Here is an 18949-nt window from a genome sequence, read left to right as displayed (position 1 = left end):
CACAAAAACAATTCAAACTAATGCTCACAATATAAAATAATACAGAATAAATAGAAGTTAGAGTGGTTTGAGAAGCATCCATAGCAGTAGCATGAAAAATTGCTCACAATATAAGATAATACAGAATAGATAGAAAGCAATGTAGATAAAAAAAAAAACCTCTATTCCTATTACTTACACCCCCTCTATTTGACCCAACTAAATCCTCTAGTTAAATTCATTTTTCACTACCCATTGAACTTTCTAAGAACCTAAACCAAACTTTGATTAAACTAATTTACAACAAATAAGTCCATTCCAAAAATCAGACATTTACGGATGAAACTAGCAACAAATACCCCAACCAAACATTTACAGCAAATAAATCGAAAATGAGTTAGAGATGAAACTCAGCGAAATAAGAGAAAACGCTCGAAGTTGATTGAATGGTTCGAAGAGGAGCGACGAAATGCATTGAACGACCGGCAGGCGACGAATGACAAGCGACGAACAACAAGTGACGAATGGTCGAAGATATTCATGTGTTCTACGCAAAAGAGAAGGGAAAGGGAACTCTACGCGAAAGAGAAGGAAAATAGATTGTGGAGAGAAGGGAAAGCGAACATGAGAAGAGGGAAAAGAAAAGAGAAAGAGAAATTTAATGAAGGGCATTTTTTTCCATTCACACCTAAATTGTCCTAAACTTTTTCATTTTGAAAAGTTATCCCAAAAGTCATTTAACTCTCTTTTTTAACTTATTTTTGACAATTTCCCATAATAAATGTGATATAATAACATTATATTAACAATATATTATATATTTTTTTAAAGAATAATTTTATTTATAAGTAATGTGATGGTTAAAATGGTTCTAGAAACAATAAATCCTAATTGATCGAGATATTTGTGTAAAAACATGTTTGCAGATTTCTAAACATTTCTTATTATATTAAGACCTTGGAGTCGGCCACATCGTTAAAGGCAAAAAAATGAAAAACCGGCCAGAAAATCGAACCGACCACAACTATCCAACGGTTGGACCTATCGGTTCTGTCCTTCAAAAGTGGTTGTCGGTTTCTAGCCTAAAGCAAATCTCAATTTTGGGTCAAATTTCATTTGTCACGTGGACTGGGTAAAAGAAAAAATGTCGGGATTTATCTTATTCTTTTTTTTTGTCCCTTTCTCTCTTTTTTTGTTTTCTCTAAATTCTAAAACCCTATCTCACCGGCCCCCTCCCTCCAGTTGCCAGCCACTGCCCCTTGCTCCGCCGTACGCCGCCCTACCCGACGCTGTCTCAGTGGCGCTGTATTATCAGCTGCCCAGTCTAATCACTCCGAACAAATTCCATGCCGCTCCTCTCACACTTTCTCACCTCTCCGACCACTCAGAATTATTTATCTTTATTGTTTTTCTCAGAAACACAGTGCTTCAACCCCTAACCTGCTCCGCTGGTGAGATAGCACTGCCGCCTTTCATTTTTAAGACCCCCAAGGTTTTGATTTTTGATTGTGTTTCGTTGTCTTTTTGTTGATTTTTCTCACACTTTCTCACCTCTCCGACCACTCAGAATTATTTATCTTTATTGTTTTTCTCAGAAACACAGGGCTTCAACCCCTAACCTGCCCCGTTGGTGAGATAGCACTGCCGCCTTTCATTTTTAAGATCCCCAAGGTTTTGATTTTTTATTGTGTTTCGTTGTTTTTTTGTTGATTTTTCTGTGCGTCCCCGAAGAGAAAAATGAAGAAGCAAATGTTTTCGGTTGATTTTTTCTTCAACCAATGTTCCACTAGTCCACACGAAAACGTAAAATTAAGCGAAGAAGTTACAGAATGAATTCAAAGGATGAACAAAGCGATTGGTTGGCTATAAAAAATAATCGAAAAAGCTGTATTTGAAAAGATTGAGTTAGCAGTTGACAGAAAACAGCAAAATACAATGGACAAACATTTGAAAAGAGCTCGAGTTTGATTGAATGGCGTTGAATTTGCTTGAGTATAGAAGAAACTATTGAGCCAGATAACGTTCAAAATATCTTGCATGTGCTATGCCTATGATCTCAAGCACTTAAAAGTTAAATTCTAATTAGTATTTTCCTTCTGTTCTATCCTTACAATTTAAAAAATGAGAGTTTATATTTTAGATGAGTTACAGTCTATTTAAATAATTCAAAAAAATTCATTCCTGATTGTTTAGCAGAGTAAGTTGATGGGTGCAGTCATTCTAGGCTTGCCAGGTCCTTGGGCTGATGATAATCTTGAACTTTCTGATTATTATACTACAAAAGTTGGCGGGATTCCGGTAAGTTGCTGGTTAGATGATATCCTCAAGTATGGATATATTTTTTCTTTATAATGGTAGTTGCATGGTACATTTGATTATTGCTTGAAACAGGACTTGGCTTTTAAAAAATTCAACCACAGTCTGTTAGACTGTTCTCAGTGTGGAAGTAAATTATGTCTTGTTTTACAGGTGATTTTGTTTTATGTTTTTAAAGTTTGTAACTTTTCCCCGTCTTACACTTCCTCTTTCTTCCATTCTAACTGAATTTTTTAAAATAGTTATATTTAAGGTAGTTGTGCTTTCTTGAAGATTTATGCTCCAGTTTCAATCGATAGAACAAACATAGATGAACGCCTTCTCCTTGTTTTTGGTTGTCTAACTCCAGAATGTGGGAGCAGTTCCCTTGGGTTAGTATTAATTTTCCTCCCATCTCTTTGGTTGATGGAATGCCAGTTATTATTGGTTTAACATTGAACTTTGGCTTTCCTCACTTGGTGTGTGCAGTTGGCGAGTTTTTCGTGTTCAAAAATCATGTGACAAGGAGTTCTCCAAAGTTTCTCAAGAAATTGGCCCCTTGACAACGTCAACTTCAGCTGCAAAGACTAACTGGTGGCAGCAACTGGATGAAGAAAGCGATGAAGAAATGGATTTGGCGGAGCTACAAAAGGCATTTTCGGAGGTTGCAACTAAAGTTTCTCATGCCAAGGGAACTCCAAGTGAATCACATTCTAAGACTGTCACAAAGAGCTTAACTTCGAGACCAACAAGAGTTGTCGATGTGAAAACACCAGGTATGGCGTCTGCAGATTAAGAAAACTCTCTACAATCTTCATTGCTTTAGTTGCTTTTTGCTGGCTCTTTAGAACTGGTATTATTGCTTGTAGTCTGCAGAGCATAAACTTGGCAAAGGTTAGCGTAGTGCAATGCAATTGGATAATCTTTTGGCTTGCTTTTGTGTTTTGGTACTTCTTGGCTGCATGGCCTATCCAATTCTTTTTTTTTGTAGGAAACAGAAAATATCAGTAACTAGTGATTTTAATTAGGTGTAAGAAAGGGATAAGAGATTATTTGATATTAAGGTCAAGGAAGTTACAGAGCCTTGAAAAAAAAAAGGTACTGAAGAGACGTTCGACATAAATTTCAGGGAAACACTCAATCCTGTTTACTTTTTTCTTGAGTTATCTCTGGAATTGGGAGCAACGCCTTATCTACGAGAATGGGCGGTCCATTTGGAAATTCAAGTTTACCCAACTATGATGATGCCGTATGAAGTCCCAAGTGTTATCGTCGTCGTTCCAGATGTTAGCGATGCTTCATGTTTCGAGTTAGCTATGGAGGAGAGGAACTAAATTTGTCGAGAAAAGTCAGATGTCCAGCAGTTCTCCCACTCTGACTTCAAGAAAGTCCAACTGTTGCCTGTAAAAAACCAAGGGGACTCTTGAAGACTAATGAAATATTTTTTTGGACTTGAATCAAGAAGTATTCCATATAAATACACTTCTTTTTCTGATTACAATTTACAATATGCTATAAAGTTGGGTTCTGCAGTAAAGGTCAGATCCATTTAGAACAAAGAGCATTTTCGTCTTTATATTATCGATTCCTAACCTCCAAAACGAATAGGTTTGAATGTGGTTCACCAATTAATAAGGTAGGTGGTTCCTGCATTAGCAACATAACCCACTCAAATAAAGTATCTGAAAATCTGCACTGTTGTTCGCTGCTTACTTCACTATTTATTTGTTTCACCTATGGATTTAGAAACAGTTTTAATGGTGTAGTACATCTGTTTGTTTGCAGTGGTACCATGCTTTTATATCTATACTGAAGATGAATCATCATCGAAGGATATTTCTATGTGTTCCAATTATGCATCACTCTCTTTAAAGGAGAATCAAAGTGATGAGGAGGATTCAATACAAGAAGAAAAGTGGTCAGAAGAAGGTTACGAATATGACAAGGCTCTGACTGCTGACCGAACTTACTTGAAGTTCAAGAAAAAATTGGATGCATATCCAGAACAATGTTTCAGGTATTTTGTTGTGATAATATACAACTTTTTTAAATTGTTATTATCTGCTTATCATCTTATTATCATACTTTTGTTTACCATGGATTGACCTGGGGTGTTTGGCAACTTGAGCAATTTGGAAGAGTTGGGTTGGGTGGGTAAAAATAAACTAACACCCTATTTGGTTCACCAATAATTAAAGAGGTTTACTACCTTGTTATTCGCATAAATTCAAATACCAAAATACGCACACTTCTCACATTGTTATTATTGAAAGCAATAAACACGAAACTAAGCTTACTAAACTCGAGAACCGGGAGAAAAACCACGATATTTTTAGTTCTATTATTTTTTGATAATCATACAATAGGTACAAGAGGAGAATAAATAGAAAAGTACAAAGAGATAAAAAAGAAAAGAATATTTAGGGTAAATTTCCCCAATGGGCTAAGCCCACTAATTCTAACACTCCCTCTCAAGTTAGGACATAAATATCAATGAGGCCCAACTTGCTAACACAAAAGTCGTAGTTTGGTCTGAGAAGTCCCTTGGTGAGGACATCAGCAACTTGTCGGCTCAAAGGGATGTATGGAATGCATATGCTCCCACTATCAAGTCTTTCTTTGATGAAATGTTGATCAATCTCAACATGTTTAATTCTATCATGCTGAGTTGGGTTGTTAGCAATACTAATAGCGGCTTTATTATCACAAAAGAGTTTCAATAGAGTCTCACATTCTTGATGAAGATCATACAAGACTTTCTGGAGCCAAATTTTCTAACATATTCCTAAACTCATAGCTCTATATTCGGCCTCAGCACTACTCCTGGCCACAGCACTTTGTTTCTTACTCTTCCAAGTTACAAGATTGTCCCAAACAAATGTACAATAACCGGAGGTAGACTTTCTGTCAACAACAGATTCTGCCGAGTCGGTCAGTATATGCCTCAATGGCCTTTCTGTTTGTCTTTCTAAACATCAACTCTTTACCAGATGTCGTTTTCAAGTATCTCAAAATTCTTTTGACAACTTCCATGTGTTCCTCTTAGGGAGCCTACATAAATTGATTGACAACACTCATAGCAAAGGAAACATCAAGATGAGTATGAGATAAGTAAATCAATTTACCTACAAGACGCTGATATCGTTCTTTATCAACTGGAACTTGATCATTAGAGTTTCCTAGTTTACAGTTGAATTCAATTAGAGTGTCAGCAGAACGACATCCCAACATACCTGTCTCGGTTTGCAATTCAATTAGGCGGGGGGCTCATGTAGACTTCCTCTACTAGATCTGCATTCAAAAAAGCATTTTTTAACATCCAGTTGATATAGAGGCCAATCTTTGTTTACAGCAGCAAATTGGACTTTGATAGTATTCAACTTAGCATCGGGAGAAAAAGTTTATGAATAATCAACACCATAGGTCTAAGTAAACCTTTTTGCAACTAACTTTGTTTTGTGTCTGTCAAGTGTTCCATCTGCTTTGTATTTGAGAGTGAACACCCATTTGCATTCCATAGGCTTGCGTCTCTTGGGTAGAGTACAAATCTCCCAAGTGTTATTCTTTTCAAGAGCTTTCATCTCTTCCATGACAGCATTCTTCCATTCAGAGCACTCTAAAGCAATGTGAATCTTTTTCGATATTATGGTAGAGTTAAGGTTGGCAGTAAAGGCTCTGAACTGTGGTGAGAGATTCTCGTATGACACATAATTAGATATGGAGTGCTTTGTACAAGACCTAGTACTTTTTCTCAATGCAATAGGAAGATCAAGAAAAGGATCATACTTATCAATTTTCCCTGTATGACCTTGTTCAGCTTCATTGTTACTAGTTTCTGTTATGACTTCAGTCTCATTAGCACTGTCCTTTTCTTCCACATTTTCAAGAACACTAGACTTGTCATTCTCACTCATTGTATTATTAGTACAAGGTTCAGTAGGGTTTTCCATACCTTGATCTCGAGGAGGTTCGGAGTCTTGGACTGGAGTCGGCAGTTGACTAGTAGGGGATTGACTTCCTTTCTGAGATTTCTCCTGTAATATGTTTTACAGGGAACTTGGTTTGTGGGTAGGATTATAGGATGAGGATCAATGTCAGACACAGTAATAGGTTCGATAAATTCAAAGGTGTTGTTTCACTCACACTCTCCCCCGAAGATGGCTAACGGGAAAATAGGGTCGGTCCTTACAGAAAGTAACATCCATAATGACAAAGTATTTCTTGGACGGCGGGTGAAAACATTTATAACCGCGCTGGTGAAGGGGATACCTAACAAACACACAAGCCTAAGCCCGATGGGTAAATTTGGTCAAATTAGGGCCAAAATTGTAGACATAAATAGTATACCCAAATACACGAAGAGGAACCTCAGAAATAGGACGAGTAGAGGGGTAGGACTCCTTAAGACATTCTAAGGGAGTCCGAAGGTGGAGGATATGAGAAGACATTCTTAAATGAGCTGCTGTAAGAATAGCATCTCCCTACAGGTATGAAGGAAGGGAAGTGGAAAGCATAAGGGAACGGGCTATTTCCAGAAGGTGATGGTTTTTTTGCTCGGCCACTCCATTTTGTTGAGGAGTGTAGGCACATGAGTTTTGGTGAACAATCCCTTTATAGGCTAGAAATTCACTAAGGTTATGGTTTTGGAATTCCCAACCATTATCACTCCGAAGAATAGCAATTTTTTTTATGGAATTGTGTTTCTATGGTGTGATAGAAGTTTTGGAAAATAGAGGAAACTTCAGATTTATCGGTGATAAGGTAGACCCAGGTAAGACGGGTATGATCATCAATGACCACTATTTCCCAGATGAGGTGGTGACCATGGAGGGACCCAAACGTCTCTATGGATAAGGGTAAATGGTTGTGTGGGTTTATATGGTTGTGAAGGAAAAGAAACCCGATGTTGTTTTCCTCGAATGCACACATCACAAGATAACGAGGAGACATCTATTTTAGAAAAGAGACGGGGAAACAAATATTTCATATAAGTAAAGTTCGGGTGACCCAACTGAAAATGTCACAACATAAAGTCATGTTTAGAAGTGCTAAAATAGGAAGACAGTAAACTAGTCCTAGAGATACTACTACCGGAGGTATCATCATCAAGGATGTAAAGTCCCCTGCTATGCCGAGTAGTGTCAATCGTCCTCCCCGAACTCAAGTCCTGAAAGCAAACAGATTCAGGTAAGAAAGTAGCTTTACAGTGCAGCTCACGGGTGATCGTACTGATAGATAACAAATTGTAAGAAAGCTTAGGCACATGCAAAACATTATGGAGGGAGAAACCGTCAAAGAGAACTATTTGTCCTTTCCTAGCAATTAGGGCTAAAGAGTCATTGGCTATCCGAATTTTCTCATTACCGGAGCATGAGGTATAAGAGACAAAATGCTCTGAAAAACCTGTCAAGGGATCTGTGGCTTCCGAGTCCAAGATCCAAAGATTCTTCCCATCAACACTAATAAGGACAAGGGACTGAGTCATACCTGATTGAGCAATGATGCTTAAAGTAGGAGAGTTGGTTTGGCTAGCAGTTGGCTGAGAGGTGCTGGCAGTCTCCCTAACATCGATACGTCATGAGTTCTGTTGCTCGTTGGAGGAGCGCTTGTTACCTCTTGGGGGTCGACTGTGGAGTTTCCAACACTGATCCTTGGTATGCCATTGTCTCTTGCTGTGTTCACAAACGAGAATTGGTTTCCCATTATTCTTTTCATTATCATGAGTCAAGGATCGAGCACTAAAGGCAGCAGAGTTAGTAATATAGTTTGAAGACACATTAGGAAGCGAAATTAACGGGTTCTTGGAATACATCGGTAGATCGATTGATTTAGACTGTACTGAGGATGCACCAACTTCAAAAACAGCTCTCCTATAGGTTTGGTTGATCCCGAGACCACAAACATATGGCTGTCCATAACTGGAGGGTGCAGATGACTTGCCCGCTTCAATCCCCAATTTGTTATGGAGTTGGTCAGCCCCGCTCCTATAGAAGAAAGGTTGCTGTAAAGGGTCGACGAACAGATTTGCATTGTTGTACAGATTTGACAGTTTTGCAGGTTGCTGTCCGGCAGTGATGGGCGGTGCGTGCAGCGGCAGATGATCGGAAGGGTGAGAATAACAGACGGCGACGCGTGGGCCCATGCGCCCGACAGAAGGGGCGCGTGAGGTTGTTTCTGACCGGAGGGTTGTGCGGACGGTGGCAAGGGTTGGCCCATTGGATAGACCGGCGGTGTCTGAATACCTTTTCAGTTACCGACCCCGATGCTTCTTAAGCCCGATTCCCCTTGAGTTCTCGCTTAATCCTTTGGAGTAGTTTTTCCATGGTGATGTTAATGGCGGCGGCGGCAACAACTTCTGTTTTGATCTGGTTTTTTCTTAAACTTTTTTCTAAGGTTTCATTGTTGCTTCTCTCTGATACCATATTGAAAGCAATAAACACGAAATCAAGCTTACGTGGAAATTCGAGAATCGGGAGATAAACCACGATATTTTTAGTTATATTATTTTTTAATAATCATACAATAGGTACAAGAGTGGAATAAATAGAAAAGTACAAAGAGATAAAAAAGGAAAGAATATTTAGGATAAATCTCCTCAATGAGCTAAGTCCACTAATTCTAACAGTTATTCTTATCAACTCCTACAATAACTTCCCTGTAATTATTACCAACTCAACTTAATTCTTTATTTCTATCGCAAACCAAACGCCCTCTTAGTGGGCAAGAGTTGTTATTTTTTCGAGATAGGGCTTCAAATCTCTTTTTATCTAGGATATTAAATACAACACAAATCCTCCTTATAGGTAATTGCAATGTGTAAAACTTTAGGAACTAATAATTAACGTGGTGTTTAGTGACTCACAATGGAATGAGTTTGTAATGTAATGTAATTTAAAACTCGTGTGGGTTGAGTGTTTTGGGTCCGATTTGTAATATAAACTCATTTCATTTTGACAGTTTTAAATTCAATCCTCTTTCTTACTATTTTCACTCATCACAATCTCATTTAGGGGTTTTAAAAAGACATGACAACTCAAACAACTTGGACTACCCAACCCAAATTACAAGGGTTGGGTTAGATTGGTTTTTATTTTGGGTTGGGTTGGGTTGAATTTTTTATATTTTTTTCAGGTTGGGTTCGAGTTACATTTTTTAAAATTCAGGTTGACCCAGCTCAACTCGAATTTCTAATATTATTAAAATGTATATGTTATAACTTATAAATATTATAATTTATACATCTTGTTATGACGTTTGTAATAGATATGTTGGATTTTGATATTTAACTTTTGAGTTTTATGAAAATTTAGTTATTAATATGTTTTGTAGACAAATTTAAGTATTTTAAGTTAATAAAAAATATACTCAAAAAAAGAAAAATAAATAAATAAATAATCCGACAACTCAACGAACCCAACTTGAATTTTAAGGGTTGGGTTGAATATCCTATTTGGGTTATTTGGGTTATCAATTTGACCAACCCAAAAGTTCAGGTTGGTCCAAAAAATCTCCCCAACTAAACTCTTTTACACCTCATTTTCGTTATGTCTTCGATTAGTCACGTTTTCCAACAAGCATGTGATTACATTACAGCTCCCTAAACAGCCCTTAGGAACTCCTAGGGCATAAGTTGTTAGGAGCACAACTTCCTTGGGGCCCACGGTGTTAAAAGTTGATAAAGTACAATATTAATATTTTGCAGTGGTGGGACTATGAAACTCCTTGGTCCAAACAAGGAGTGGAGTTCACAACTCCCTACTTGCCTACTCCTTACTTTCATTCTCCTTGGGCTAAACATACCCTAAGTGTATAGCTATAACATTTTTAAAAAATTGCAATTATAGTAAAATATATTAGTGATAGACTCTATCACTAATAGACTCCTATTAGCGATATGATGTAATCATTGATAAACTTCAAGAGTTGCGTCTAAATTATGTTGTATTTGCATATTATTTTATAACGTGCTATATGGGTTAATACTTTGAACTTGGTTGCTATATTTGTAATTGGCCCATTCTTCTGAGACTATATACTAATAGCATATGCTGTGCCCATGCATCTTAATTTTTCTTTTTAACTGAACTTTTTGTAAGGTACCTGTTCCTAATTTGGGGTATTAGTATGGTCTTGATAAGGGTCACAAGGGTAATTAGATATAGGGCATTAGTTAGTGTATCTTGTTATATATAGGGGGAGGGTGAGTGGGAGAAGGTAGACATTTTGTGGAGTAATCCAGGGTTTGGGTTAGCAATAGCATATTCAAGAGGGAGGTTCCTAATGCCTTTATACTTGGTTTACCCAGTAGTTTTTCCTTTATATTTCAATACATTCCAGATCTTAATTCTAGTTAGGTAGTATTCAAACACTTTCATTGAGTATAAAAAAAAGAAGGAAAAAATACAACGGCATCCAAAAAGCTAAGTTCACCAGAGGTAGTGCACTAACAAAAGGAGCTCTAGAAAAACAATATGGCCCAAAGAATAGTTACAAACAAGCTTTCGTCACCTTTGACACTACCAGTCGAGCCTTAGAACCCTTTCTTGGATATTTGTCTTAGTGTGATGTGTCAGCCGGATCCACATTTTTTTTCCTCCACCTTACATTTTTAATGTTTGTTTTTATTCACTACTGTTAACAGTCACTAATTGATGAAACCCAAGTGTGGCACTTTATATCTTGAAATGGTATAGGTTTATTGTTTAGCAGTTAGGATGGATTAGGAAAGAAGAGGCAAGTGATTGAGAAGGTTGAATTTCGATACTTTTCGGGTAAATTTCATTACTTGTTTCTGAACTTTCATATGCTCCATCAATCTCTCAAATTTCTCTAACTGCGTTATTTCATTCAAACTGTAGGAAATGAGTGTCATATGCACATTTCCTAGACCAATCTTAAGAGTACGGACTAAAACTTTCTAATATTACAAGTATAGTAGAGCAATCAACATTTACTTGGAGCATATGACGTCGCGTATACTCTAACCTGAGTTTTTAAGCCAAACTATTTGAAACTAAAAGCATTGAGAGTACATTTTTTGGTGCAGTTTTGGCCATTAGTTTATTGACATTATTCAGTTGATCAACTATCAATATCTATAAAATTGTTTTCTTTTAACATTTTTCCGGTCCTATCTTCAGATACTCGTTCGGCGGGAAGCCGATTTTGGCAAGATCAGAGGACGGAGAAGCTGGAAAGTGCAAGGCATGTGGTGGATCAAGGCAGTTTGAAATGCAGCTAATGCCTCCACTGCTATATTTTCTTCAGGAAGCAGCTGATGAAAGTCAGAAACAGTTGCTGGAGACCTGGAACTGGATGACGCTTTTGGTACATACTTGTTCTGAAGTGAGTTCTCTTTTCCCTTTTGCTAGTATAATGTAGGCCGAAAAAAAGTGTTTTTACGCATTTAGAAAGTCATTTCAAGTATTGAGATGGTAGAGGAGATGGTAGAGGAGTAATACTAATATCTTTCTATTGAAAGCAATTAACAACAACCCGAGACTTACGTGGAAACCCGAGAACCGGGAGAAAAACCACGATACTTTAGTTTTTATTATTTTTCTTATGAACAAAAACAATAGGTACAAAGGGTGTATAAATAGAGTACAATAGGAATAAGAAAGGAAAAGATTTAGGAAATATTTAGGAAATAAAATCTTATATTTTATTTTTTCCAAAAGTATATTTTATTCTTTCCAAAAGTACTAATTCTAACACTCCCCCTCAAGTTGGGAGGTAAATATCAATGAGTCCCAACTTGCTAACGCAAAGGTCGAAGTGTGGTCGGAGAAGCCCCTTGGTAAGAACATCAGCAATCTGTTGGCTTGAAGGAATGTACGGAATGCATATGCTTCCACTGTCAAGTCTTTCTTTGATGAAATGCCGATCAATCTCAACATGTTTAGTTCTATCATGTTGCACTGGGTTGTTAGCAATACTAATAGCGGCTTTATTATCACCAAAAAGCTTCAATGGTGTCTCACATTCCTGATGAAGATCTGACAAGACTTTCTGGAGCCAAATTTCCTCACATATTCCCAGACTCATAGCTCTGTATTCAGCCTCAGCACTGCTCCTGGCCACAACACTTTGCTTCTTACTCCTCCAAGTTACAAGATTGCCCCAAACAAAGGTACAATAACCGGATGTAGACTTTCTATCAATAACAGATCCTGCCCAATCTGAGTCAGTATATGCCTCAATGGTCTTTCTATTTGTTTTTCTAAACATCAACCCTTTACCAGGTGTATTTTTCAAGTATCTCAGGATTCTGTTAACAGCTTCCATATGTTTCTCATAGGGAGCCTGCATAAACTGGCTGACAACACTCACAGCAAAGGAAATATTCGGACGAGTATGGGATAAGTAAATTAATTTACCTACAAGGCGCTGATATTGTTCTTTATCAACTGGAACTTGATCATCAGAGTTTCCTAGTTTACAGTTGAATTCAATAGGAGTATCAGCAGGACGACATCCCAACATACCTGTCTCGGTTAGCAAATCAAGGGTGTATTTTCTCTGAGACACGGAAATACCTTCTTTTGATCTAGCCACCTCCATTCCAAGGAAATATTTCAGATTTCCCAAGTCTTTGATTTCAAATTCATCACCCATTCTTTGCTTTAGTTGACTGATTTCTGTTTGATCATCTCCAGTCAAAACAATGTCATCCACATAAACAATTAGAATAGCTATCTTTCCTGTTTTGGAAGCCTTTGTAAATAAAGTATGGTCAGAGTGCCCTTGACTGTACCCTTGGGACTTGACAAAGGTAGTGAATCTGTCAAACCATGCTCTCGGAGACTGTTTCAGACCATATAGAGATTTTTGGAGTTTACACACCTCCTGATCAAATTGGGCTTCAAATCCTGGTGGGGGGCTCATGTAGACTTCCTCCACAAGGTCTCCATTCAAAAAAGCATTCTTAACATCCAGCTGGTATAGAGGCCAATCTTTGTTCACAGCAACAGATAGCAGGACTCTAACAGTATTCAATTTAGCAATTGGAGAAAAAGTTTCTGAATAGTCAATACCATAGGTTTGAGTGAACCCCTTTGCAACTAACCTTGCCTTGTGTCTATCAAGCGTACCATCTGCTTTGTATTTGAGAGAGAATACCCATTTGCATCCTACAGTTTTATGTCCCTTGGGTAGAGCACAGATCTCCCAAGTTCTATTCTTTTCGAGAGCCTTCATCTCTTCCATAACAGCATTCTTCCATTCAGGACACTCTAGAGCAGTGTAGATATTTTTCGGTATTATGGTAGAGTCAAGGTTTGCTGTAAACGCTCTAAACTGTGGAGAGAGATTATCATAGGAAACATAGTTGCAAATGGGATGTTTAGTGCATGATCTGGTACCTTTTCTCAATGCAATTGGAATGTCAAGAGAGGGATCATACTCATCAAGTTTTCTTGTATGACCCTGTTCAGCTTCATCGTTACTGGTTTCTATTCTAACCTCAGTCTCATCATCACGGTTCTTTTCTTCCATATTTTCAAGAACAGCAACATCAGACTTGTCATTCTCACTCATTGTATTATTAGTACAAGGTTTTGTAGGGTTTTCCATACCTTGGTCTCGAGGAGGTTCGAAATTTTGGACTGGAGCCGGCGGTTGACTAGTAGGGGACCCAACTTCCTTTCTGAGATTCCTCCTGTAATATGTTTTCCAGGGAACTTGGTTTGTGGGTAAGATTATGGGATGAGGATCAATGTCAGACACGGTAATAAGAGTAGGTTCAACAAATTCAAAGGTGTTGTTAGACTCTTCACTCACATTCTCCCCCTGAAGATGGCTAACAGGAAAGTAGGGTCGGTTTTCACAGAAAGTAACGTCCATAGTGACAAAATATTTCCTAGACGGCGGGTGAAAACATTTATAACCGTGTTGGTGAAGGGGATACCCAACAAACACACAGGCCTGAGCCCGAGGGGTAAATTTGGTCTGATTAGGGCCGAAATTATGGACATAGGCGATGCACCCAAACACACGAAGAGGAACCTCAGAAACAAGACGAGTAGAGGGGTAAGACTCCTTAAGACAATCTAAGGGAGTCTGAAGGTGGAGGATACGAGAAGGCATTCTATTGATTAAGTGAGCAGCTGTAAGAATAGCATCTCCCCACAGGTATGATGGAAGGGAAGTGGAAAGCATAAGTGAGCGGGCTACTTCCACAAGGTGTCGGTTTTTTCGTTCGGCCACTCCATTTTGTTGAGGAGTGTAGGCACATGAGGTTTGGTGAACAATCCCCTTGGAGGCTAGAAATTCACTAAGGTTATGGTTTTGGAATTCCCGACCATTATCACTTCGAAGAATTGCAATTTTTGTATGAAATTGTGTTTTGATAGTATGATAGAAGTTTTGGAAAATGGATGGAACCTCGGATTTATCTGAGATAAGGTAGACCCAGGTGAGACGGGTATGGTCATCAATGAAAGTTACAAACCACCGCTTTCCCGAGGAAGTGGTGACCTTGGAAGGACCCCAAACGTCACTATGGATGAGGTTAAACGGTTGTGTAGGTTTATATGGTTGTGAGGGAAAAGAGACTCGATGTTGTTTTGCCCGGATACACACATCACAAGATAGAGAAGAGACATCAACTTTAGAAAAAAGGTGGGGAAATAAATGTTGCATATATGTAAAGTTTGGGTGGCCCAGTCGAAAATGCCACAACATACAGTCTTGTTCAGAAGTGCTAAAGTAGGATGACAGTAAACTAACCCTAGACAAACTACTACATGAGGTATCATCATCAAGGATGTAAAGTCCCCTGCTATGCCGGGCAGTGCCAATCGTCCTCCCCGAGCTCATATCCTGAAAATAAACCGATTCAGGTAAGAAGATAGCTTTACAATGCAACTCACGAGTGATCTTGCTTATAGATAACAAATTGTAAGACAGTTTAGGGACATGCAAAACATTCTGGAGAGCAAAACCGTCAAAGGGAACTATTTGTCCTTTGCCAGCGATCGGAGCTAGAGAGCCATCGGCTATTCGGATTTTTTCATTACCGGCACACGGGGCATATGAGATAAAGTGTTCTGAAGAACCTGTCAAGTGATCTGTAGCCCCCGAGTCTAAGATCCAGGGATTCTTCCCATCAACGCTAATAAGCCCAAGGGACTGAGGCATACCTGACTGAGCAATGGCACCCAGAGTCGGAGTCTTGGTCTGGCTCACAGTAGGATCAGTTGATTGAGAAGTGCTAGCAGGTGTAGTCTCACTAATGTAGGCACGTCCTGAGTTCTGTTTCTCGTTGGAGGACCGTTTCTTACCTCCTGGGGGACGACCGTGGAGTTTCCAACACTGATCCTTGGTGTGCCATTGTTTCTTGCAGTGCTCACACACAGGAATTGACTTCCCATTATTCTTGTCACTGTCATGATTTGAGGACCGAGCGCTAAAGGCTGCGGAGTCAATGGTAGGGGTAGTCAATACACCCATGACATTAGTGCGATCCTCTTCCAGGCGGACTTCAAAACAAACTTCCATTAGCGAGGGAAGAGGTCTTTGTCCGAGTATACGACCACAAACATTATCAAATTTGGGATTAAGTCCTGCAAGGAAGTCATAAACACGGTCAGCCTCTTCAAGTTTAGCATATTGTGTACTGTCATTTGGTGTGTCCCAAACTGTCTCTCTGCACAAATCCATCTCTTGCCAGAGGAGAGAGAGCTTGTTAAAATAGGTAGTTACGTCCAGGGTCCCTTGTTTGCAATTATGGACCTGTTTTCGCAGTGTATATAACCGAGAGGCATTCTGTCGTTTCGAGTAAAGGGTCTGAGTTGTATCCCACAAATCTTTTGCTGTGGCTGCATATAGTAAAGGCTTGCCGATCTGTGGTTCCATACTATTAATCAGCATAGACCGAATAAGTGAGTCCTCTCCTTTCCAGAGTCGTTCCAAGGCGTCTCCTGGTGGAGGACGTACAGTCTCTCCAGTTAAGAATCCGAACTGGTATCGACCTTCGAGGAACATCTTTATTGATTGGGACCAAGAAAAATAATTTTGACCATTTAATTTTTCGCCTGAAAAATTCCCTGTAGACGAACCCAAAGAGCCAGTTATATAATTTGACTGTGAATTAGGGAACGAAGTTATCGGGTTCTTGGAATACATCGGCAACTCGGTTGGTTTGGAATGCGTTGAAGATTCGCCCGCTTCAATGTCCGATCTGTTTTGGGGTTGATCAATTCCGTTACCAGAAAACAGCGGTTGCTGTAAAGGGTCAACGTACAGCTGCTGCTTACTGTACTGATTTGACAAATTTACGGTTGAGGGATGCTGTCCGGAGCTCGTAGACGGCGCATGAGGATGCGGATGGCCGGAAGGGTTTGACGGCTGGACATCCGACGGCGCGTAGAAGGGAACGGGATGGGCGGTGACGTGAAACGGCGGTGGCGCGTGGGCCCACGCGCCGGACACGAGCGGCGCGTGAATCAACTTCTGGTCAGACGGCGGCGCGTACGGCTGCGGAACCACTCCCGTTGGGTAGATCGGCGGTTTCTGTAGGTTCTGGAGCAGTTTCTCCACGGCGGCGACGGCGGCGTCCACGGCGGCGGCGATTCCGGCGGCGGCGGTGACGGGTTCAGTTTCGATCTGGGTTTCTCCTAGGTTATTTTCTAGGGTTTCGTTATTGCTTTGCTCTGATACCATATTGAAAGCAATTAACAACAACCCGAGACTTACGTGGAAACCCGAGAGCCGGGAGAAAAACCACGATACTTTAGTTTTTATTATTTTTCTTATGAACAAAAACAATAGGTACAAAGGGAGTATAAATAGAGTACAATAGGAATAAGAAAGGAAAAGATTTAGGAAATATTTAGGAAATAAAATCTTATATTTTATTTTTTCCAAAAGTATATTTTATTCTTTCCAAAAGTACTAATTCTAACACTTTCTTTAGTGATTATCCTCGTTCACACACCCACCAATACTTAAAAGTATGGGTGAACACTAAAATGACCAAAACCGAAATAATTGACAAAATTTAACTGAAAATATGGTTTTTACTAAAAGGTTGGTTTGGTTAAAATTATAAGAAAACCAAAATTTTTGGTTCAGTTTGTTTTTGGATTTGGAAACTAAACTGAATTGTTTATATTATATATAAAATAAAAAATCGAACTAAACCAAATCATTTATACATTATATTATATAAATTCGATTCAGTTCGGACCCAACAAATGGTTCAGTTCGGGACATTTCTTGAAAATTTTTGGTTCAAACGGTTTGGCTACTGAACCAAACCAAACTTAAAGTGAAAAACCCTGCAAATAGAAAACTTGCTTGCTCTTAGACATATTTGATCAACACCTCCAATATATATGATAGTTTGTTCTTACCGATTCCAGTAGCTTAATAGATGAGACACCGATTAGCATTAACATCTCAAAGGTAGTTGGTTTGAACTCTCACCTTCACATGTTATTTTTGGCCGTTTATTGTTACTGATTTGTTGTTCTAGTTGTGTACCTTGCCACATGATTTGCTGATATTGTTTCACTTTCACTATTTAACTTCAGTTACTTTCATTTTGTTTTTTTCTTTTTGTTAGAGCTGTTCGCAATCTTCTGAGAAGTCAGATGAGGGGAACTGGATCATTACAGAGGAATCCACGATTGTGCAATTCGAGAAGCCCTTCAATGGCTCCCCAGAATTAGTTGGCTTCTTCTCCCTCACCTCATGAGCTTGATTTCAGGACCGAGACATGGGATAAAGCATTCACATTAAATTTTATCTCCCTGTATGTCTCAAGGAAAAAAATTTTGTGGTTTGTAATTTGATGTATGTTTAGTTGTCTCATAATCAACATTGATTTGGTTGAATGATCGATTGATTGTGTTCATAGTGAGAATCTTATAGTGCTATAATCACGGATATGACACTTGAAACAGTTTATGGGAAAAGGGTATTGTTGACTTATCATGAAGTCCAAAATGACAAATGCCTCACTCTTTAAAGAATCTTTGTCAATTGACTTTCTACTTACATGAAATTATCGATTTGTCTTTTCTTTCCTCTTCAAAACCCCCATGCATATGGAAAATGGCTAGCCTTGCATTTTGTTCTCACGCCCTTTCTCTCACATAGATCGCTCTTCTCGATCTCATTGTCTCGTTGTTTCCCTTGTCTCGGTATCACTATTCTCTCTCTCTCTCCTCTGTATTGCTCTTTGATGTCTGTCTTGTTTTGTGACATTGTTGGCTGAATGTTGGATCTGGACGAATTTCACATGGAGGAGTAGAAGTAGAAGAAGGAAATGCTAAAGAACTAGAGAAGAAAAAGGAACAAGAGGAGAAGAAAATGTAGAAGAACAAGAGAAGAAGAAAAAGGGCAAAAATGCAGAATGATGGAGGAAGAGAAATAAAATAGAGTAAGTTAGTAAAATTGCTTGAAAATGACGTAAGCAAGAGGTAAAAAATCTTAGCTTTTAAAAAGAGTCTTTTCACTTGGAGTCTTTAAAATGAGTTTACCCTAGTTATTCACTGTTTAACAAGTGAGAAAATGTACTATTTCCGACTGATTGTTATAAGTTTAAGAGTGATTTTGAAAATTCAAAATCACTTTGAAATATGTTTTTAATAAATCAAAATTATTCAAATGTTTAATATTACTTTTAAATGCAGTTTTCATACTATAAAATTTGGTTTTGAATAATTAA

The 18949-nt window shown here is 38.6% G+C and overlaps 1 protein-coding gene across 7 annotated transcripts; it reads left to right on the top strand.

The window, feature by feature from the left end:
• Window positions 1-1130: 1130 nt before the first annotated feature.
• On the top strand, window positions 1131-18210 carry LOC103501334 (uncharacterized). 7 transcript variants are annotated; one of them, XM_051082769.1, is made up of 9 exons: window positions 1131-1471; window positions 1575-1650; window positions 2176-2277; window positions 2371-2448; window positions 2569-2666; window positions 2764-3050; window positions 4060-4291; window positions 11415-11619; window positions 17843-18210. In XM_051082769.1, exons 3-9 carry the CDS (start codon window positions 2185-2187, stop codon window positions 17972-17974), a joined length of 1125 nt encoding a protein of 374 aa, XP_050938726.1. In that variant the 5' UTR covers window positions 1131-1471; window positions 1575-1650; window positions 2176-2184; the 3' UTR covers window positions 17975-18210. The 7 variants fall into 7 exon arrangements, with proteins under 7 accessions (XP_050938726.1, XP_050938727.1, XP_050938732.1 ...); XM_051082770.1 differs by having other exon boundaries at window positions 2173-2277; XM_051082775.1 differs by having other exon boundaries at window positions 1139-1430; window positions 1575-1609.
• The last annotated feature ends 739 nt before the right edge of the window (window positions 18211-18949 follow it).

The sequence above is a fragment of the Cucumis melo genome, chromosome 3 (genome assembly GCF_025177605.1).
Source record: "Cucumis melo cultivar AY chromosome 3, USDA_Cmelo_AY_1.0, whole genome shotgun sequence".
NCBI classification, from domain to species: domain Eukaryota; kingdom Viridiplantae; phylum Streptophyta; class Magnoliopsida; order Cucurbitales; family Cucurbitaceae; genus Cucumis; species Cucumis melo.
The sequence above is the reverse complement of the archived record's forward strand: the minus strand, read 5'-3'. Positions and strand labels throughout refer to the sequence as shown.

What these genes read in the sequence shown, in the direction of transcription:
- LOC103501334 (XM_051082769.1), top strand. Translation starts at nt 2,185, where the DNA reads ATGGGTGCAGTCATTCTAGGCTTGCCAGGTCCTTGGGCTGATGATAAT. An exon ending in AATTATGTCTTGTTTTACAG is followed by an intron (nt 2,449 to 2,568) that starts GTGATTTTGTTT and finishes GCTTTCTTGAAG; the next exon opens with ATTTATGCTCCAGTTTCAAT. An exon ending in TGGTACATACTTGTTCTGAA is followed by an intron (nt 11,620 to 17,842) that starts GTGAGTTCTCTT and finishes TCTTTTTGTTAG; the next exon opens with AGCTGTTCGCAATCTTCTGA.